The sequence below is a fragment of the Terrapene carolina genome, unplaced genomic scaffold, assembly GCF_002925995.2.
Source record: "Terrapene carolina triunguis isolate 2854851 unplaced genomic scaffold, T_m_triunguis-2.0 Scaffold233, whole genome shotgun sequence".
In the NCBI taxonomy this organism is placed as follows: domain Eukaryota; kingdom Metazoa; phylum Chordata; order Testudines; family Emydidae; genus Terrapene; species Terrapene triunguis.
The window spans coordinates 358,443-380,920 of record NW_020664584.1 but is presented as its reverse complement, the minus strand read 5'-3'; the positions used below and the strand labels follow the sequence as shown (position 1 = coordinate 380,920).

Sequence of the window (22,478 nt, the reverse complement as noted above, 5' to 3'; positions counted from 1 at the left end):
TTCAGGATACCCCTGGATCATAAAATAATTTGACTATTACTATTCACTGTGAGCAAATTTTTAGAATGTGGCCTCCATTTGTGTGTTTAACGTTGCACACACACTTACACATTTAATTTTCATGCACTACCACTGATACCTGTGTGTAGTGTAAGTTTTATTAGCTGTGCATACAGCTGATAATGTACAAAAACAGCAAACTGACATGCAAATAGGAGCCTGGTTGAGCCCTGTTGGAAAGCAGGCCCTACTTTTACAAGTTTTAGATTATTAGCAAAATAAAGGTGCATAGGTCTGTTAGTAAGCTGTGGGGGAAGTGGGGAGAGGAAGGCCATCCAAGCTTGGATAGTTTTCCAACAAACTACTGAGCCTTAAAATAGGAACTTTTGAATTTATTTCCAGACACTGGAAAAAATGTTCAGAAGTGCCTAAGTAACTTGGGCACAGAGCTTAAGTTTCTTTCACTGAGAAATAGGCGCCTCTATGCCCCAGTCAACTAGGCACTTTTGAAAAATTTACCTTATTCTATTGATCACACCAGAGATATGACTAGAGGAGACGGGGGGTAAAGAAGAAATGGGGGGGAGGGGAAGACATCTTTGTTAGGATCTTTTTTGTGTGACAATTATAAAATAGGGGGAACCATCTACCTACTACCATTATGAAAAATGCTTAGTCATGTTTATGCATCTCCCCAGATACATACTGTTTGAGGCAAGGGATTCAAACTCCATGCACAAACATTTGTCATGAGAGGTCACAGCATTAGGCTAGCTGTCCAGTATAAGTAACTTCACTGCAATGTATCCGACAGAATATGATTTGGGGAAGAATTACACTACACCTAAGCATTTTGGCAAGCTAGCATAGGTGTGAAACATAAGAAAAAGAACACTATTCATTTGTCAGATTAGCTTTCTTATAACCCTCTCTCCACTGACTGATCCCCACCCTTCCAAAACTGTTGAGCTCTATCTTACAGTCAGATGCAGAGCTGTGGCTTTTGTGATGAGAGATTAAATATTATTGAAATTTCCAGGGACTGACTTACAGGTGCACATAGTGCTCTCAGCATCTCCTACGCAAGCACCATTAATAAGTCAGATAGGAACCTTACACTAGTACCCAGGGCAGAATCTTTTGTGTATTAGCAATCAACAGAAGAAGTCACTGCAATAGATGTTGTTCATATACTGTGTTTTCAACCATTACCATACTCAATGACTCTCAGCAAATTAAATAAGGATATTTATAGGTCCATTTCTTCCTCATCTCCCCCCACAACATGAAAATGTACAGGCATGCACCTAACAGAATGGACATCAAGCAACAGAACCAGTGTCCTCTACTACAAAGTGAGTACTCTAGCAGAGTTTTTTTATTTTCTTAGTGAAAGGAATTATTTAAATATTTGAACCACTTAATTTCATAAGAGTCAGCAAGTCACACAGAGTCCAAATTCTGGACATTACTATAATGAGGTGGTGATTCTACTACCACAATTTTCTGTTGCCACAAGTGTGACAAAGATAACAGACAACAAGGAACTGATAAAATTTTTTTTATTATTCACTTTTGAATTCTTTTACACTCTCCTGATTATTTTGTGTAAGGTGAAACTAGAACCGTTTAAAAGACATACACAAATCTAGTACATCAATAACCAGGTATTTCTTTTTTGCTATACTATTCTCACAACCACGTGTGTGCTAGCAATATAACCATCACAGAAGCAAACTTTAGGCAGAATACTGGTCAGTAAAAACAAAGCGAAAAGAGCTACCAGATATACAGACAGGCTCGGTTCCACATTCATCACTACTGCATTTATCAAGCGCCAAGTATTAACTGCACTATTTGTTCAGCTAGTAGAGGGGAGTTTTAAAATCAGTGCATGAAATTCTCTCTCCAGCAGACAGATGGACAGACAAACAGATGGATTCTACAGCTAGGTGAAATGGTAGAGGGATGATACGGTGAGACTGATAGATGAAGATTCCTAATCTTTTCCACTGCATTATTCATGCAACTCTTATTAGGTCTTATTTGACTGGACCTGATTGGGAACACAACTAAATGAGGATATTTGGAGTTCTAATATCACAAGTTCCTAACAAGCATTATAAATGTGTAAGGTCTGCATTCCAGTAAGAAATAATGGGAAATCTTGAAAATTTTAGGTAATACCAGGAACTGGCTTAAAGTGGCAGACATTAAGAGCTGAAGACTACAGCAGCACTGACAACTCTCAAACATCTGAGTGAGAGACCTGTCCACTAGCACACATCTCTCTCCATCACCCTGTCACTTATAATCCACAAATAATGGAACACATGTAGGAGTCCAGAAATGTTTTAATGAAGTTTAAAAGCAGGTGAGAGGGTGAGGATGAACATCAACTCAATGGGAGGAAGATTTCTATAAAGTGAATTCAAAGATGGCAGAGTGGAATATTAGAAATTTTTCCAGATCGAGTTTGGAGTGGGAATACCCAAAGAGATTTTAATTCTCCTAAGTGAAATGCAATCTTTGTATTATTTTACTCTTAACAGTATTATCCAAAAACGAATAAGGCCATTCATACAATATTAGTCTTTTCCTGTTGCAAGTTGACAGCAGTGCACTAAGAAATCTCACTACTAAAGAACAGTCCAAGTTGTAACGAAGTAATTTATTGCAGTGGGAAGGGGTTTTAGTCATGCATGTTGTATGAGCACTGGACCATTTTTCAAAGTCAAACCCCAATTACTTGCCAATGTAGTTTGGAAATCAGGCTGCTAACCTCCCAAAAAACTGAACCCTCAGAAAGGTCAGATTACTTAGAATGAGCTTTTGACTGAAAGCGGTGCACCACACTTGGTTAAAAATGTCTATAGAGTGTGCCTGTTAAAGTAATTCACTGAAGTGTGTTACTGAACTGGAATGCCATACAATGGATTGTTTTCCTTCCATGCCCCAGTGTCACAATATAATTTTTATAACTTTCTGTACAACTTTACAACAGAATTGTACTTCGACTATTTTGGTGCCAGATTAAGCTTTCCAGAGTTACATAATTAATGTCTAGTTTCTACCAGGAAGAGTTTTGTAAAGTCAACTGCAATCACAAAACCCATAATCACAGTGCTGAGTTAAAAATATAAACACGGTAATCATAACTGCAAATGTTCATAAGAAGAAAGTTCAGAATGCAGTTGTAGAACCAATCTCCATTTTAAGTACACAAAACACCAACCAATTGTTTTTACCCCACAGACAGTTTTTGCTACGTTGAGGTTGTGAAAGTCGATGTACTATTCTTTTTGCTTGTCGCACAAAGGGATATATGTGTAGGATACAGAGTGACATTGAACATATAGTGAAGCGTGACAGCCATTAGTTCTCTCCCTCCCCAGCATCCCCTTCATCTCCCTGGTTTTCCGAGGTCCATAGCTGTAAGAAAATACAAACACATGTTTATGCTGAAAGCATGCAGTTAATTACGTTTGTCAGGAAAGGGGAGATGGGGTAATTAGCTGTAGGTTGTGCAATTTTCTTAATGGAAGAATATTAAATGGTTGAATTTAGTGGCAAAGAAAGAATAATGAACTAAAAACAGAAGGCTGGATGGAGGCTTAGGAACAGAAAGCAAATGAAGCTTACAGGCAGTACGCACGGGGAGGAAAGTTAGCTTTTGGGAAACTGTCAACAAAAGTGCACCTTTCAATGACAACTGATTGCAGAAAGGCTTACTGACTTGTGCTAGTACAGCAACTGCCATTTTATTTAACATACAAGGGCAACGGCTCTCAGATAGGTCCAATTACAGCCTAACATTTACAACAGTGACAAGTTCAAAGTGTAGTAGTTTGTCCCAATGATACTTACAGTAAGGTTGTCCCTAAGTAGTTGCATGATCAGAGTGCTGTCTTTGTAAGACTCTTCATTCAGTGTGTCCAGCTCAGCTATCGCTTCATCAAACGCCTGAAATAGGCAAGACAGTTTAACAGAACAAAGACACGATTTTCAAATTCTGTGCTCAGATGAATTCAGTTGCATCTACACAATTTTTTTCTTAAAATTTTCCCATAGTATATTTACAATTCAGTGACACCCCTCCCCCCCCCCCAAAAAAAAAACCAACAACAACATCTAACGGAGTATTTTTCCTTTCCCAAAAAAGTACCAGCCATGCTCAACTGCAACGAAGTGAAGACAAGGCCACTGGCCGACTGGAAGAATTCTATTTTGTTACATGAGTTTTAAGATTAATTCTTGGACCAGCCCTACTTCCCAGGCCAGCACTGAATACTCAAGAAGTGAATGTGCTCACTCTCACAGAATGGACTGCTTCACATAGCTCAAAAGCAATCCGGCCACCCAATTAAAAAGCAATATTGTCAGACAAGTTCCTTAGAGCAGGGGACGGCAACCTTTCAGAAGTGGTGTGCTGAGTCTTCATTTATTCACTCTGAGTTAAGGTTTCAGGTGCCAGTAATACATTTTAACTTTTTTAGAAGGTCTCTTTCTATAAGTCTATAATATATAACTAAACTATTGTTGTACGTAAAGTAAATAAGGTTTTTAAAATGTTTAAGAAGCTTCATTTAAAATTAAATTAAAATGCAGAGCCCCCCAGACCGGTGGCCAGGACCTGGTCAATGTGAGTGCACTGAAAATCAGCTCGCGTGCCGCCTTCGGTACGCGTGCCATAGGTTGCCTACCCCTGCCTTAGAGCGTCTTCACTAAAAATGGAGGACTCAAAGGATTGAATTAGAGGTAGTGGGCATGTAGAGATAAAGCTGAAAAACTGGAGGTATCTTCAGGGTCATATCTGCTGCACATAGAAAGGCAACTAAAGAAATAGGAAACAGTGTGACAGTTGAAGAAACAATGTACATTCCACTAAAGACTAATACAGTAATTCCTCCCTTAACATTTTAGTTATGTTCCTGAAAAATGCAACTTTGAGCAAAACGATGTTAAGCGAATCCAATTTCCCCATAAGAATTAATGCAAATAAGGGGTTTAGGTTCCAGGGAAATTTTTTCACCAGACAAAAGACTACATATATCACACATACACACACACACACGTACACACATATACACACACACATGCACACAGTATAAGTTTTAAACAAACAATTTAATACTGGTACACAGCGATGATGATTGTGATGCTTGATTGAGGTGGTGAAGTTAGAGGGTGGAATATTTCCCAGGGAATGCCTTACTGCTAAATGATGAACTAGCAATCGGCTGAGCCCTCAGGGGTTAAGACATTGTTGTTAATGTAGCCTCACACTCTACAAGGCAGCACGAATGAAGGGAGGGAAGACAGCATGGCAGACAGAGTGTGAGTGAGTGAGAGATGTGCATTGCCCCTTTAAGTACGCTGACCCCACTCTAAGAACACTGCCTTTTTAAATAGATCAGCAAGTTGAGACAGCAGCTCCCGCCAGCAAGCTCCGTCTGTCCTTATGTCCCCCCTGCTCTTTGGAAGTGGGGTAAGCGGGGTGCAGGAACAAAGGGAGGGGGACACCCTGACATTAGCCCCCCTCTCTTCCCCACCTCCACCCCCCGCACAGCAAGCAGGAGGTTCTGGAGAGCAGCTCTAAGGCAGAAGGCAGGAGCAGCACATGGCAGTGGGGGAGGGACAGCTGAACTGCAGGCAATTGATAGCCTGCTGGGCAGCTGCTGCACAGGGAACTTAGGGGAACAGGGAGCTGACAGGGGGGCTGCCAGTCCACCCTGGTTCCAAGCCCCCACCAGCTAGCTCCAACGGGCTGCTCTTCCTGCAAGCAGTGGACAAAGCAGGCGGCTGCCAAATGACATATAAGGGAGCACTGCGCAACTTTAAACGAGCATGCTCTCTAATTGATCAGCAACATAACGTTAACCAGGACGACTAAGGGAGGAGTTACTGTATGACCATAGTTGCCACCAACTTGTTTTATAAAATCTTCCATCATAAGTCCATGCAGTATGTTTGGTTGCTGCCATGAATAAGGCCCCCTTTTCTATTTAAATATATTTCTATCACAAACAGCCACATTTCTAAAGCAGATTGATTTACAACCCAATAACTTAAAAGCAGAACTAACAGTAGTAAGTGCATTGCAAGGGAAAAATCTCTTCTTGCTACAAAATACTAGGCCCCTAAACAAAGTGCACTGTACATATATGCTAAGTAACTCTGAATGCCATCATTATCCAAGCTGTTACTTGACAGTTTTCAATTGAAGCAAGTAGAGGTGAACTAATAAAAATACCACATGGAGCTATTCGCCTCTCAGAAAGAGATTCGGTCTAATTTAAAGGAGAGGTAAAAAGAGAAAAAACTAACTCACTTGTGATCTATTTGGGCACAATTAAACCATCAAATAGTTTGCCATGCCAATCAAACCAAAACGGTTCTGGCCTCTGGAGAGAGATTGCGATGTTACGGGTCATGAATGGAGAGCACTGGTAAAGTCACACTGGAGAAACTGCCACATCAAATTTTTGAAATATGCTCAACTAAAGACAGTGTTATTAGTTTCAGTTTTAGGGGCTTCTAGATTAATGCAAACATTTTTAGATTTCCAAAGCAAGTACTTTCTGGGAGAATCCTGTGAAAGTGTGAAGAGGGCAGCTTGTCTTATTCCTCACAGGGTAACTTTCAATAGTCAATTGACTATTATGCTTTTGCTAGCTTATGTGAAAATATATTAAGATACAGATATTCATGTGAAAGGAGGCCAGCACCTCTGAGGCAGGCATCCTCCCGCTGACAGAGTACTCTTGAAGGAGAAGCTAGTTGCTTTTAGAAGAACAGATCACTCAAACCTACCTTCAGAGGTACTACTGTACATCTTTAATAGTTTTTGCCTTCAATAGTTTCCTCCCCCCCGACAAAAATATTGATAAGAGGAGTCTGCTTACCGTCTTTGCCAGACTACAGGCTTTTTCAGGGGAATTTAATATCTCATAGTAAAAGACAGAGAAATTGAGAGCCAGACCAAGCCGAATGGGGTGTGTAGGTTGCATCTCTTTCTTGCTAATTTCAAATGCCTCCTGGTAAGCCTGCTGAGAGTTTGATACTGTTGCTGCAAAAAGTGATTTCAGTAAGATTAATGCATGGTAAGTCACTGTGTATTTAAGACAAGGATTATTTAACACCACCTTAGTCTGGGCAATTTAGAAACTTTGGACATCAGGTAACAATTCCAATTAGAAGGTTAATAAATATCCACATGTAAAAAACAAGCACAGAGGTATTTCCTTCAATAATTTTAATGGTAAAACTCTACTGATAAAACTAAGCTACTAATGCAGGAGTGCTCATAAGATTTAAAATGCAACAATTCATACCAAGATTAAAAAAAACATCAGACATAGTTGTGGTTAGTACTGTTGAACTCCAACTGCATTGTGTTTAAAAGCTAGAAGCCTACGGAGGAACAGGAAATAGTTCTGGAAGGTAAACGCTGAAGAAAACTAATGAGCCATTCCCTAATGCTTCTGAGAAGGAAGCGTCCAAGAGGCAACCTCTTGTCCTGAACTCCATGGGTTAAAAATTGGGAGCACAGAGGAACTATGAGTCCCCTTCCCCAGGCTGATGGGCAGCACAACAAGCTCTAGAGGGACTGTCTAAGCCAGAGGTGGGCAAACTACGGCCCGTGGGCCACATCTGGGTGGGGAAATTGCATGAAGGGCCATGAATGCAAGGCTGAGGCATGGGGTTGGGGTACGGGAGGGAGTGTGGGGTGTGGGAAGGGGTGCAGTTTGCACCCCTGTGGGATTGCCAGCCCCGTGGCACAGTGAGGCTAAGGCATGCTCCCTGCCTGCCCTGGTCTCGCGCTGCTCCCGGAAGCTCTGCCTGCTGCCCTCGCTTGCAGGCACCGCCCATCGCAGCTCCCATTGGCCGGGAACAGGGAACCACGGCCAATGGGAGCTTCAGGGGAGGTACTCGCAGGCGAGGGCAGCGCGTGGAGCCCTCTGCCCCACCTCCCCCAGGGGCTGCAGGGACATGGTGCTGGCCGCTTCCGGGAGAGGTGCGGGGCCAGGGCAGGCAGGCAGCCTGCCTGCCTTAGCCTCACTGCGTGCCGCTGCCACACCGAAGCCACTCAAGGTAAGCGGCGCCAGGTCGGAGCCTGCACCCTCCTGCACCCAGCACTCCAACCCCCTGCCCTGAGCCCCCTCCCGCACTCCGCACCCCCCCTACACCCCAACCCCCTGCCCTGAGACCCCTCCCGCACCCCCTCCTGCACCTCAACACCCTTCACTGAGCCGCCTCCTGCACACCGCACCCCTTCCCACACCCCAACCCCATGCCTCAGCCTTACATTCATGGCCCTTCATGCAATTTCCCCACCCAGATGTGGCCCACGGGCCAAAAACTTTGCCCACCTCTGGTCTAAGCCCTATGATCCTGCTCCATGAACTGCACTGACTGCCCACTGGCTTCCAGGCAGAGTTCAAGGTGTTAGTTTTAACCTAGAGAACTCTATTTGGTTTAGGACCTGGTTACTTGAGAGTCCACCTATCAAAATGTGATACCACACTTGCAACCAGTGAAGTTACTTCAGCTAGATCCCCTGATATAATTAGGAGGGTACTACCAGCAGGGCATTTTCCAGGAGGAAATAATGCATTCCTCCTCTCAGGCTACCAGATCCTGGATTTGCTGAACTTTCAAAACAGGTGGCAAAACCTTTTCAGGGATGGGAGACATTTGGGAACAGAGTAGGCTGAGGGATGGCAGTGTGTTTGGCTTGATGTTAATTACAGAGGCTCACGTATAATGTTTTTTTGGGGGGAAGGGGGACGGTTTGGTCAGAGCTATGACGCTGGCAGACCACGTGCCAGCTCATGCCAAAGCCCCAGGCCTATTCACTTGTGTATTAGCATAGATCAAAGTGATTGTTAAATGTATAAGAGTATATTTGATGTTTAAACATCATGAAAACTAACTGGATGTTACTTGCATTGTTTTCACTTATCTGTATCCTGTTATAACATAGTAGCAACATTTACATTGTGTATACCCTTGCAACTAAATAACCCATCAAATGAGAAAGAAGCCTTATAGAATGCAAATGAACTCTAACAGAAAAAAGTTAATTTCAAAGCAAGTGCTCATTGTGCGAGATGATGAGAGGTCAAAGACTCAAAATGCATTCCTCACTCTGTCATCAAAGTAAAAAACATGTGGGTAGTGACACTGTCAGCTTGTTTCCTGTGAGAAGAAGCTATAAGTATGGATTCAAGGAAAGATCCTGCACCTTTGGTCTGCTGGGACTAGTACAGGGAAGTGTACTAGATGCAAAGCAGAGACCCCCAGAGACAACCTGGGTATCCTGAAAAGACTTTCTGGAAACTGGCAGTTTATTACATCACTGCCACCATTTGGAATTACAAACTGTGACTAACCTGTGCATATATTTTACCTGTTTTAACCTCTCAATAACACATTTCCTTTTCTTAGCTAATAAACCTTTAGTTAGTTTACTATATAACTGGCTACCAGCATTGTCTTTGGTGTAAGATCTAGAGTACCAACTGATCGGGGGGAAGTGACCTGTCTCTCAGGCCTGAGAGCAACCTTATGTGGTGTGATTTTTGGTTTAAGAGACCTTTTCTCACAAAGTCCAGTTTGTCTGGGTGGTAAGATAGACTGGAGAGTCTAAAGGGAGTATCTGTGACTCCGTGGTAAGACCTTTATAGTGATCCAGGAGTTCACATATGTCACTGGCTTGGTGAAATCTAATTATAGAACACACCACCAGCTTGAGGTGTCTGCCCTGTTTTTTGACAGTCTGCCCTGAGGAAGGCACTCCAGACAGTGTGACAAGAGCAAGTAGCACAATGCTTGTTTTCAATAGTTAGTGAATGTTGAAATCTATATAAATACGCCTCACTGAAAACAGAAACATTTCTCTTCATACTTCATTCTGTTTAGTGGCCATTTGACTTCTGATCGGGGTGTGTGTGTGTGTAAAGATTTTAACTCTACCTACTTTGTTTGCTGTCCCCAGATGCCACCTCTGAAAGATATCTGAAGTAATCGCCTTTCATTTTCAAATAGAAGACCTTGCTTTCTGGCTGTGTGGCATTGACAATAAGGTACTTATCCAAGAGTTCCTGAAAGAGGAAGCATCACAGAATTACACAAATGCTTTTGTCATGAAAGCCACAGGAGTGATAAACAAAGCTTTAACCACCATTGTAAGTATTAGCATTTAACATGCTAATGCAACTTCTAAGTGTACACACATGAAGTTTATTACCCACTACAAAAGCTTGGAGAAAAATCCACTGGGGAGCAGGAAACTTTCCCGGTTGAGGACCTATACCATTCATTTCTGCAAAATTTCAGCTCTCAAAAAGTTGATAGCCCTCCTGATTGCGAGGACAGCCTTTCATATGCGAACTGACGCAGTGCTGTGTTCATGAGTCCGCAGGTACAGCGCTCCAGGGCCTCCACTGCTATTCATAATTTTGCTGCTGTTTGGCAGAGTGAGATTCACAAGAGTCTGATTACTTTCACTGCTGCTGTTTAGAACCATGGACAGCAATGAAGTGGTCTAAAGCTATGAGTAGCAATGGAGGCTGCACTTGCGTATTCAGAGGAAGAGGAATCAAAAATGGTTGCGAGAGGAGTACCAGGAACTCTCTCCTCTTCACATGCAATAGGGTCTTGACTAGGCAACCACAAAATAGCAGAATCCCTCCACCCCTAACTTCAAAGAAGCCAGGAAACTGGTGTGGGTGAAAACGCTAGCTCCTCTCCTGTCCACAAAAGAATATGGGTAGAGGCTTCAAATTTCAGGTGATTAAAATACATAGGAGCATCTATCACCCACTCCCCCTCACCCCCACCACCGAACAGGAACAGCACCCTAAGAATCCGAGCACTTGAGTGTAAGTGATGGGCTTCTTGCCAGGGCAGTTGGCCACAGATCCTTCTGGTGTCTTACCCCTCTCCCCCAATCATTTTCCATATTCATCTCTGCCTAACAGGTTTTGTGCCTTTGGCTAGTAGATTTTTTTTGTTTTGTTTTTATATTTGGTAGGTGATAACACTAAGAGAAACTGAATATAGTTACATGAAAGAAACTAGAATACTCAATTACTACACCCAGCCAAGTTCTTTACCCAGAGCCATAAGAAATTATCTTCCTGCCTGGATCTTTAGCATCTCAGTAAGTGAGGCTCCTTAAGCCTCCCCGGAAATTGCTGCAATGCTAACGACTGTTATTTTTGCTGCTGGATTATTACCAGAACATCATTGCAGATATCCTGCAATTCAGCCTCAATTTTCTCACGATACTCTCTTCCCATCTGCTGTTTCTTCTCATTCCTCTCTGTTTTCTGTTCAATGCTGGAAATTACACGCCAGGAAGAGCGACGGGCACCAACCACATTCTTATAGGCAACAGAGAGTAGATTCCTTTCTTCATTGGACAGTTCATGTCCTTGCTCAGTGACAGCCTTCATAGCAGCAGCCATGTCATCATAGCGCTCAGCCTGTTCGGCCAGTTTGGCTTTCTGTACCAGCTCGCTTTTATCCATAGTTATTCCTTAAAAGGAGAAAAAATAATTTATCTTGATTGCACAGGTTGTGGAAAACGAATGATAAAGGTAAAAAGGGATGCGGTATAAGTCATGATCATTAATAAGTGGGAAGTCTGTCTTCTTCCTGAAGAATGTAGTGAGTTACTAGCAGGAGTTTAACTTTGTATTTTGGTTATTTCAGTAAGAGCAGCATAGAATCATAGGACTGGAAGAGACCTCGAGAGGTCATCTAGTCCAGTCCCCTGCACTAGACCATCCCTGACAGGTGTTTGTTCAACCTGTTCTTAAAAATCTCCAATAATGGAGATTCCACAACCCCCCTAGGCAATTTATTCAAGTGCTTAACCACCCTGACCGTTAGGAAGTTTTTCTTAATGTCCAACCTAAACCTCTCTTGCTGCAATTTAAGCCTGTTGCTTCTTGTCCTGTCCTCAGAGATTAAGAACAATTTTTCTTCCAACTCCTTGTAACAACCTTTTATGTACATGAAAGCTTATCATGTCCCCTCTCAATCTTCTCTTCTCCAGACTAAACAAACCCAATTTTTTCAATCTTCCCTCACAGGTCATGATTTCTAGACCTTTCATCATTTTTGTTGCTCTTCTCTGGACTTTCTCCAATTTGTCCACATCTTTCCTGAAATTTGGCACCCAGAACTGGACACAATACTCCAGCTGAGGCCTAATCAGCATCTTCTGTAACATTTAAGAATCACAACCAATCACACTCCTGGAAGAACGTGAACACTACCTTTTCAAATGTGACATTAATATTGATGTTATGTCCAATCATATCAGTCTCCTTCCTCCCTCCCCCCCGACAGACTTCTCCAATCCTATCATGATACCATGTCCCCAATCTAACAATACCAGAAGTCTGAGAGGAAAGGCCGCATGTTCAAACACTTGCCAAAAAAGAAAACCAGAACTTTTTCATGTTATGGGATCTTCTAGTACTCTTCCATGACAGGAATAATGTTCTTAGAGCAGGAGTATCTGAAACACTGGACAGCTCCTGCTGTCATTGAACAGCCCTCTTTTACTTTGATGTAAAATGCAATGCTTTTGTGGATACTTAAAACAGCAAAATAAAGCTGTAGTGTTTGGTACCAGAGAAAATGTTTTTATACTGCCCTGCCAGGAATATTATTTCTTATATCTGTGTTTCTCTACACGAGATTTTTGAGACAATCAACGCTGCTATCCTGCAGCATTTTCAGTGTCAACCATATTTTAATACAGAGATTGAGGGAGAAAGGATGTGGCCCACATGACAGTCATGCAATTGTAAAGTAATTGCTTACATGGAAATTCATCTTTTTTGAAATGCAATTTAGCAGCTGGAAATAAGGTCAGACATATGCTATGTGACCAGCCAACTCTCCACTGAGCACAGTTTAAGAACTTCTGCCTTAGGACAATGGATGCTGAAGTTAGTAAGGAAAATGGCTTTTCCTATGTTCTGTGTGTCTGCCAGGCACAATGGTAACATGTATACAACTAAGTCTGAACAAAGGACTTGTGTGGTATATGCACGGTCACCTTATGGATGTGCCTGTTCTGTGAGCCAGTGGATCAATACAGATTTTTTGCTGAAAGAAGCCAGTGGAGTCCTCTTGACACACAGTTCTGCATTAAGTCTAGTTCTCTTTCAAAAACAGCTTTTAAACCAGTGGAATCTGGCACTTTATAAAGGTGCCAAATTGATGATATTAAGATTGCTGCTCTCCCCAAAGACAAAAATAGGTACCAACAGTGAGTTAACTTACTTTACTTCACTAACATGGCTCTATCTTTACCAGGAAGGATCTACTCTAGGGAGACATAGTAGTTTGTATCACTGGCTACTGCGGACTCCAAGTCAACTCATCACTGATCCCGCCGAGGAACCACCAGGTTTTGATTTGTGTCCGAAAGACTGATGCAGATTGAATCACATCAGGACAACTCATGGGATATGTGGACAAACCCTCCTTAAATGGAAAATGAGGCAAACACCTGTATGTAACTGTGGTCACCAGGCACAAATGATGGAGCACATCGTATCTGAGAGCCCCCTTCGTTCTTTTGCCAAGGGCCTACAGCAATGTGCTGGCTGTCAAACTTAGATATAAATTTGTAGTCATGCTACCTACCCAAGCCATCCAAAAGAAGATGACTCCAAGTAAGGGTGCCAAGTGGGAGAGAGGTTTTCTTTGTAATGCACACACACAGGCTACATTTACACTACAAGCTAGAGGTGTGATTTCCCTGCTCACATACACATAGAACCATAGAATATCAGGGTTGGAAGGAATCTCAGGAGGTCATCTAGTCCAATCCCCTGCTCAAAGCACGACCAATCCCCAGACAGATTTTTACCCCCGTTCCCTAAATGGCCCCCTCAAGGATTGAACTCACAACCCTGGGTTTAGCAGGCCACATGCTTGCGCTAGCTCTCATTGAGCTAGCATGAATATAGATAGCAGCGGATATCTGGATAATGATGATAATAATCTGAATAGGATAATGGCAGTGGAGGCATAGCTTAGCCATGATGAGTATATACCCATGAGGTTCAGGTGGGTTTGTACTCAAAACAGCTAAGCCATGCCTCCACTGCCACTAACACTACCGCAGCTCCGCTGCTATTAATATTTGCACTAGCTCAGTGGTTCTCAAACTTTTGTACTGGTGACCCCTTTCACATAGCAAGCCTCTGAGTGCGACCCCCCTTATAAATTAAAAACACGTTTTTATATATTTAACACTATTATAAATGCTTGAGACAAAGCGGTGTTTGGGGTGGAGGCTGACAGCTCACGACCCCCCATGTAATAGCCTCGTGACCCCCTGAGGGGTCCTGACCCCCAGTTTGAGAACCCCTGCACTAGCTTGACAAGGACTAGCACAAGTACGTATATGTGAGCAGGGGAAATCATACCCTTAAGTGCACAGTGTAGACATAGCCTTAATAAATATACTGCCTAGTAAAAATGTAAGTTGAAAAGACAGATCAGTCAAATAGCAACATTTTTTGGTCATTACGACCAGCATGAACCAGTTCATCTGAACTAATGATGTAGAGATGCAGTGCTCTGTATTCCAAGGCAACAATATTCCACCACCTTCTTGCCACATCCCAAATTGCTAGACTTCTAATTATGAAATGAATTCAATTTACATGCTTAACACAGTAACTAGTTCACAGCTGGGGACCCCCAAACTTTCACTGTTAATTTGAAGATCAAAGTATGTCTACATAAACAGTGTTTTATAGTGTATGAAAGCCAGCCATAAATACTAAACTATCTCACACAACTGTATGACTCCAATTTCCTCAACCTGCACTGCCTCTTGAGACATTTCCATTGTAGTCAGCTCTAGGTTTACCACAAGCAGTTTACACAATACCATTACCATATGATTTGGATTTTTGTTTTGAAAAGTAGTCTGCATGCTGAAATTTAGAGACAAGTATTCTAAGGCAGTTTGCATTTTGTCATTAAAAAAGTGTGTGTTATATTTTGTCTGTACTTTTCCAGCAGCACAGCACAAGTAGTGCTATGGATCGCAAAACAAATTACCTGTGCAGAGTTCAGTTTAGGAACTGTGGAGAGTTTATTAACATGATGCTAATATGATATATTTATCTTTAAATGCAAGTCCCTTCATGGCAGTCAGTGGCTTCACTTAAGGGCACATAAGGAAAACCACAGAGGGAATAGGGAAGGCATAGAAAGTACAGAAGAAAGTCTGACAAAATTGACTGTTCAGCCCAAACACTAGTACAAGACATACAAAACATGTTATCTATCCTTAGTTATTTGACTGTCTAAATCAGAGGTGGGCAAACTATGGCCCACGGCCCATCAGGGCTTTGGATCCAGCCCGTGGGACTGCCACCCCCATGGCACTGCGGGCACCGCACCACTCCTGGAAGCGGCCGGCACCACGTCTCTGCGGCCCCTGGGGGCGGGGAGGGGGGAGGAGATAGAGGGCTCCGGACACAGCAGTCGCTTGCAGGTACCGCCCCCAGCAGCACCCATTGGCCGGGAACGGGGAACCGTGACCAACGGGAGCTTCAGGGGAGGTACCCGCAGGCAAGGGCAGCGTGCGGAGCCCTCTGCCCTCCCTCCCCCAGGGGCCGCAGGGACGTGGTGCCAGAGCGGCGCAGGGCCAGGGCAGGCAGGGAGCTGGCCTTAGCCCCGCTGCGCACCACTGCCACCCCAGAGCCGCTCCAGGTAAGCAGTGCCTTGCCGGAGCCAGAACCCCTCCTGCACTCCACACCCTAGCCCCCTGCCTTGAGCCCCCTCCCTCACTCCGCACCCCTCCCTGCCCTGAACCTCCTGCCGCACCCCTCCCTGCACCCCAACCCCCTGGCCTGAGCCCCCTCCCGTACTCCGCACCCCAACCCCCTGCCCCAACCCTACATTCATGGCCCTGCAAGCAATTTCCCCACCCAGATGTGGCCCTCGGGCCAAAAAGTTTGCCCACCCCGGTCTAAATTATGTGTACATCTTAAAGACAGCTCATACTACTTACTCAAAAAGTTTGACTTACTCAATAAGAACTTCATTAATTGTGTATATTTGTACCAGAGTTTGAGATGCCAGTGTTGGAGCCTCAATTTAGGCGTTGATTTGACTATTTTAACTTGTACTAGAATCTTTCCTTGTTAGTAGGTTTGCTACAAAAGTATGAAGTGCTGTTCAATAAAACAAATTTAACATAAGAATTCAAATACCACAGTGTTTTCTTCCAGTAAGAAAGGCATTGCCCCACACCAAAATGTGGATAATCTGGCAGTACACACCTACCATCACTCTCACTCAAGGATTTGCTGTATAAAGGAACACTGTTAGAGTCTGGATTCTCCATTGCTTACCTTGTTAGAAGCTTGGAGAAGGGCTTTGCAGAGCTATGATGGCTTGAGCTCCATAAGAAGGAAGTGTTTGCCAGAAGGAAAAAAAGACACAAGGAAAGGAGTGATGTTTGAAAAAAAACAAAAAAGCCACTATCAGTTATAGCTGGTCCCTCCCATAAAGGAGCTGAAAGCTACGTCCTTCCTAACAATATATTAGTGTGCCACAGCCTGGAACAAGCATCTCTGCGATGCCTGGGCTGGACATGTTCGTAGGCCACAAGTGGAAGTTACCAGTGGCCATTACCTGCAACTAAGAGCAGTACATTCAATGACATCTGTAGTGAGAGACTGACAGGAATTGTCTAATGTAGCACGGATACTTTATTGGGGGGGAAGGGTGCTGTTGCAAGTCACAGCCATGGGGAAGAGTTCTGAGAACAGGGCTTGTTAGTTCTAAGTAGAAGGTGAGAGACATTAGTGGCAGATTTAAGAGCCTGCCAAACAAGGGCTTAGAACCCCTCCAAAAGGTTATGATTGCACACTATCTCTGATCAAGAACGCCAGCAACCAGCGTTCAAAGCCAGTAGGCACTCAGATACTAGAACTTTGAATCTAACACTCCTATGTATTAGCCACTGAAGCCATCATCCTACTTCCCATTCCTGCGAGCTGAGAAAATATCTAGGTCCTGTCTAGCCTAGGTTCTAACACCACAACCAGCTCAAGTGATCTTAAAGGTACTGAACTGTGTCTACAAGGGAATTAAAAGGTTTCAACTGAGTTTGCTTGCTCATGTAGACATGGCCCGGATTGGACTTCTTATTAATAACTGTACTGCCAGAGGTAGATATCTGTAAAAGACACTAGTTCAGGGGTCGGCAACCTATGGCACATGTGCCAAAGGCGACACATGAGCTGATTTACTGTGGCACGCTGCTGCCCGCCTGGGGTCCCCACCGCCGGCCCCACTTAGCCTGCTGTCGGCCTGGATGGACGGAACCCCAGGCCACTGGCCTGCTCAGCCCGCTGCCAGTCTGGGGTTCCATCCGCCGGCCCCTGTAAATGTAAAATGTATTACTGACACACGAAACCTTAAATTACAGCGAATAAATGAAGACTTGGCACACCACTTCTGAAAGGTTGCCAACCCCTCCAGTAGTTTATAGCTGTCCCTGGCTCCTTTGGGTGAGAGGGGAAGTAAGGAGCGGGAGAAAGGCAGTCATTTTAGAAAGGACACCCAAGGTCAAAGTAAACCCACAGGACTTGCGAGCAAAGACAAAGGTGGTGAATTTGGGATTTATGTAAATTTTAGTGACAATTTAGACACTCAACATTCCCCACCAGATTACAAACGCTCTATGATAAATCATATTTTAGGCCCAAGCTACCTGACAGCGATCATGCCTGCTTTTATAGGCTTTACTGCTTCCAACCTTCAAGAGCTATGCAAGATCAACAGTCAAATCAGATCAGATGTAACTGCATTTAAACACTGTAGAAAACAGATGAAAAACTGGCACTGAAAAATATCTGATTTACATAATATATTGAACTGGCAAAGCAGTACTAATAAGCCTTCATTGTCCTGAAGTTTGCTTTCAATGACCTGTTCTTTTGATGCTAAATAGGTAATTGATCCTTTTTTATAGTTTTAATGCTTGTTATGTAGAAATAATTAGACAAATATTTCTCCATTAGAAAAGATTTGGGAAAGAAAGGAGTGCAATTATTGGTTTGCCATATACATCAATAAGGAGTCAGGCAGAAAAGTGCGTTAATACACTAACCTTTCACTTTTGGAGAAGTTAGTTTAAATCTAGATTTGGTCACAAGGGATAAGTTTGGTAGTTTCAGACTCATATGCATTTATTCCCATCACAAAACTGCTATAAAATTTAGTACTGGAAGAGCAGAAGAATAGTATTGGAGATATTTGCAGATTTGCTTACCAAAAGTGAACAGTATCTCAACATATCTTATTTGGTTTTAGCTAGTGACATTAATGCGGCAATTCACACCAAAATGAAAAATCCATGTCAATTACATAGCATCCCACACTTCAGTTCCATAAGTTTGGAGCCTACATGGGTATTCAAAAGGAGACAATTGCCTCCAAAACAAAGGGAAAGGCTTCCTTCATAATGCAGTCATGTGCATGCTAATGCAAGAACTACAGTATTGACAAGAGACAGTTTGGATGATGCAGAAGATATCCACCATGCAGCTCACACAGCAGGCACTACTGCTGATGGGTACTCTTTAAATCAGTGCATTCCTCAGCTCCCTACAAATTAAATACAAGAAGCCTGTTTGCCTTTTAATACCTTTTATTTTTTTCACTTAGCTAAAGTTGTGTTCTTTATCTTGACCTAGGGATTTAGGAGTGGTGAGGAAGAACACTGGAAACTAAATATAGATTACTCACTGACATCAGCATTTCTCATTAATTTCCTTTCCACAAAGAAAAAAATCCATTCATCACTCCAAGCTAATGGAAATAAAGTGCTCCCCGCCTGGTAGTATGTATTATTAAAAAGTGACATATCAGGAAATTGTACATTCCCAGTAAGATTTTACCCAAACACAGAAAGCTAGGTTTCTCCTTGATCACCATCAGGTTGACCAGTAAGATTAGTAAAATGCACTTTCCATATTCTATGGCTTTAAACAGGTAGTATAATACATGGAATATCCTCTCTGACCTTATGTCATGCAGCCTCACTCTCTTCCAAAACCTTCAACAAAACTCATTTCTTTCAGCTAGCTTTCCAATGTGCCCACCACCTAGGGTGACCAGATAGGAAGTGTGAAAAATCAGGATGGGGGTGGTGGGTAATAGGTGCCTATATAAGACAAAGCCCCAAATGTCAGGTCTGTCCCTATAAAATTGGGACATCTGGTCACCCTTCTGTCACCCCAAACACTGCCCCAAATCTTCATTAAAACTTTGGGAGAAAAAAATGACAATAAGCCAGCCTTATGATCTCTTTCTGCACAATCACCTTCCTATATATACACAACCCTTTTCCGACATCTTTTTGTCACCCCTTGCTATGTTATTTACTTAGAGCTTGTCCTCACAGAGAAGTTACAGTGAAATAAGTTAAGTTGTGAATTTAGAATCATAGAATATCAGGGTTGGACGGGACCTCAGGAGGTCATCTAGTCCAACCCCCTGTTCAAAGCAGGTCCAATCCCCAGACAGATTTTTGCCCCAGATCCCTAAATGGCCCCCTCAAGGATTGAACTCACAACCCTGGGTTTAGCAGGCCAATGTTCAAACCACTGAGCTATCCCTCCCCCCCTAAAAAATTGAAAGCCCAATAGCTATTCCACTCCAGCTCTGCACTTTAGGGTACCTTTACACAGCAGTCGGGAGGTGTGACTGCAGCAAGCATAGGCATTCCCAAACTAGCTTTGATCTAGCTAGCTAGCTAGCTAAAAATAGCATCAAAGCCATGGCAGCACAAGCACAGGCTAGCCATTGAGTGCAAGCCCTCTGAGACACTAGCTATATATTCGGGTGACAAGCCCATGCCACTGCAGTTTTACTGCTATTTTTAGTGGACTAGCTAGAGCCAGGTATGGCTATAGTCACATCTCCCAATTGCTGTAGAGATATACCCTAAAAGTGTGTCTTTTTGCAGTTTAGTTTAATCCACTTCTAAAGTTGATTAAACTAAACTGGACAAAGGCACCCCTACTGCAGAATAAGAGTGTCCATATGTGGAGCTAATGCAGAATAGGTATTGTACATTAGCTATTCCAGGCTATTTCCCCATGTAGACAAGTCCTTAGATTGGAAACTCCTTGGAGCAGGGACCTGTCATTCTGTCCAAACTATTATGCACATCTATAGTGCTGTACAAATAAAGGACAGTTACAAGTGGAAACAGGAATGTATATAATGTATTTAATCTCGTTAGATTTTTGTTCCAACTACTATAATCATTTTTGGCTAGGGTCCAGATGAAAGTAGTGAGTTTCCCAAAAAACCTCTTCCCTCAGGTGTAAAATTCATGCCAAAATAAATGCATTCATATTACAGCAAATCACCTTCACTTATATTAAAGTGAAAGTATTTCTATTACAGGATGGGATACGGCTGAGGCAAAATAAAAAGCCATACCACTACAATGTTTTAGTTTTAATGTAATGTGTATCGGGGTGCTAGCCTTCTTTCTCAAGAACATAGTTCTAAACCTTATTTATGTGACAGTTGTGCCATCCAACTCAGTCTCATCCTAGTCTGTGCACATAACAAAAATCACACACTTAGTCTGCTCTGCTTAAAGGATAGTGAGAACCAGAATAGCAATGATATTGCAAGTCAGAAGATGGTGCACTGACAAAACTGAGCATGCAAGTCTGCACTGGACCCCATCTGCTTTAATGGTGTTTCACTTTGTCCATATCAAATTAACTCAAAATCTAAATATAGTTACATGGCCAGGACACTTCACTTGCAATCAGCTATTTACTAGTTGCCCACCACTTTGGGATCTAAGACCCAAAAATAAATAGAGTTTTCCCCTCTGGAATACAGGGGGGAGAGTTAATTTATACCTTCAAGGTTTTTTTTTTTTTTTTTTTTAAATGGACTCTGTTCTGGGGAACTATAAAAAAAGATACATCCCCCTGAATAAAACGCACTGAGACAGTTCGTGAGATTTCTGATTTAGGTAACCTAACCACTCCTAAAGCTATAAAAGTTTTACAGCCTTATAAATGTTTTCAAGCTACTAATGTTACATGTACAGTATAATTTAGCTTTTAAAGTATTATATATCATTCAATTTGCTTCCTTGTTAGGAACAGTTACTATAATGTCAAAAAGACCAAATGAAATAAATTACTACAGTTTAGTTGGAATCTTCCCTCAGTGACAATGTCTGCATGGCACGGATACTTGCACTATACAAGATAACGTCTGTGGATTATAACCTCATCAGGGCAGTTTATGGGTTTTTCTAAGAAGTCTTACAAGTTGTGCCTGATGCCTGAAACAGTATTCTTTCCCCGAGTGCCTGCCTACATTTATTTCTGCTTTGTGCCACAGCAGAGGCTAGTAATAAATAATATACCACCTTTATTATTTGTATTACTATAGTCATGGACCAGGACCCCATTGTGGTAGGCATTGTATCTGTGCTCCTACACCCGCATATTATTTTATAAAGATGTCAGGGCTGCACCCTTATCTCCTCCCTATTTGTTTGAAACAACACCATAAGTACCTATGTGAAAAGGGTGCTACGAAGTGCCATGGAAATTATTTCCATCTCCTGAACACAGCAAGAGATTTTTATTTAAGGTAGGCAATGCCTGCAGCATAGGAATCTGATTAGTGTGGAGCAGCATGGGGGGGGGGGGGGGGCAACGCAGGCAGTTGGGCATCCTGGCCCACGAGAGAGATCGCAGGGAGCCTTTGGAAGGAGAGGTCTAGAATCAGACTGACCCTGGAAGGGGGAGGCTCATTTCCCAGCCGGTAGGAGCCGAAGGGCCTTTGTCAATCACAGCCAAGGGAACAGCCCCTTCCAGCGACGCCTGCTGCACACAGGTGTGCGAGGCCAGCCTAGCCCTCGGGGGAGAAGGTGACTCAGCCTGCGTGGGGCTGGGCTGAGAGCGCCTAGAAAAGGCGGTGCTGCCAGTTCAGGCCCTGCAGCAGCCTGGGGGAGGGGAGTGGGTCACACCGTTACCTGGGCGGCTCCACTTCCCCGCCCGGCTCCCCGGAGAGACACGAGCCATTGCAGCCGGGGGGAGGCGCCCCATAGCGCGCCCTCGGCAGCTCCGCGGCCTGCGAAGGCCTCTGCCCGCCGCGTGCCCCTCCCACCCCGGGCCCTGCCACCCCGAGAGAGGGAGGAGCTGGGCCGGCCGAGGCTGGGGGACCTGCCCCCTCCTACTTCCGCGAGCCCTTGGGCCTGTCGGGCCGCGCAGCACCCCCTCCCCCGCGGGGAGGAGGGAAGGGGCGAGGCCCCGAGGCCTCTTCGCGGCTCCTACTCCCCGTACGCTGTCCCCGGAGCTATGGGGATGGGCCCGAGACCCTCACCTGGCGGAGGGCTCACACCTCGGTCCCGGGCGGGTCAGGAGACT

General features: G+C 43.5%; 1 protein-coding gene across 2 annotated transcripts; it reads right to left on the bottom strand.

Moving 5' to 3' along the window:
• Positions 1-1,547: 1,547 nt before the first annotated feature.
• YWHAB (tyrosine 3-monooxygenase/tryptophan 5-monooxygenase activation protein beta) lies at positions 1,548-22,478 on the bottom strand. Of its 2 annotated transcripts, none has more exons than XM_024205432.3 (6): positions 22,435-22,478; positions 11,244-11,545; positions 9,983-10,106; positions 6,906-7,069; positions 3,868-3,963; positions 1,548-3,432 (listed from the first exon to the last, which is right to left on the bottom strand). In XM_024205432.3, the coding sequence occupies exons 2-6, from the start codon at positions 11,535-11,537 to the stop codon at positions 3,376-3,378; spliced, it is 735 nt and encodes a 244-aa protein (XP_024061200.1). In that variant the 5' UTR covers positions 11,538-11,545; positions 22,435-22,478; the 3' UTR covers positions 1,548-3,375. The 2 variants fall into 2 exon arrangements, with proteins under 2 accessions (XP_024061200.1, XP_024061201.1); XM_024205433.3 differs by lacking the exon at positions 22,435-22,478 and adding an exon at positions 16,407-17,379.

What these genes read in the sequence shown, in the direction of transcription:
- YWHAB (XM_024205432.3), bottom strand. Translation starts at nt 11,537, where the DNA reads ATGGATAAAAGCGAGCTGGTACAGAAAGCCAAACTGGCCGAACAGGCT. An exon ending in ATATCTGCAATGATGTTCTG is followed by an intron (nt 10,107 to 11,243) that starts GTAATAATCCAG and finishes TTCCTCTTTCAG; the next exon opens with GAACTCTTGGATAAGTACCT. An exon ending in TACTTAGGGACAACCTTACT is followed by an intron (nt 3,433 to 3,867) that starts GTAAGTATCATT and finishes ATTTTCTTACAG; the next exon opens with CTATGGACCTCGGAAAACCA.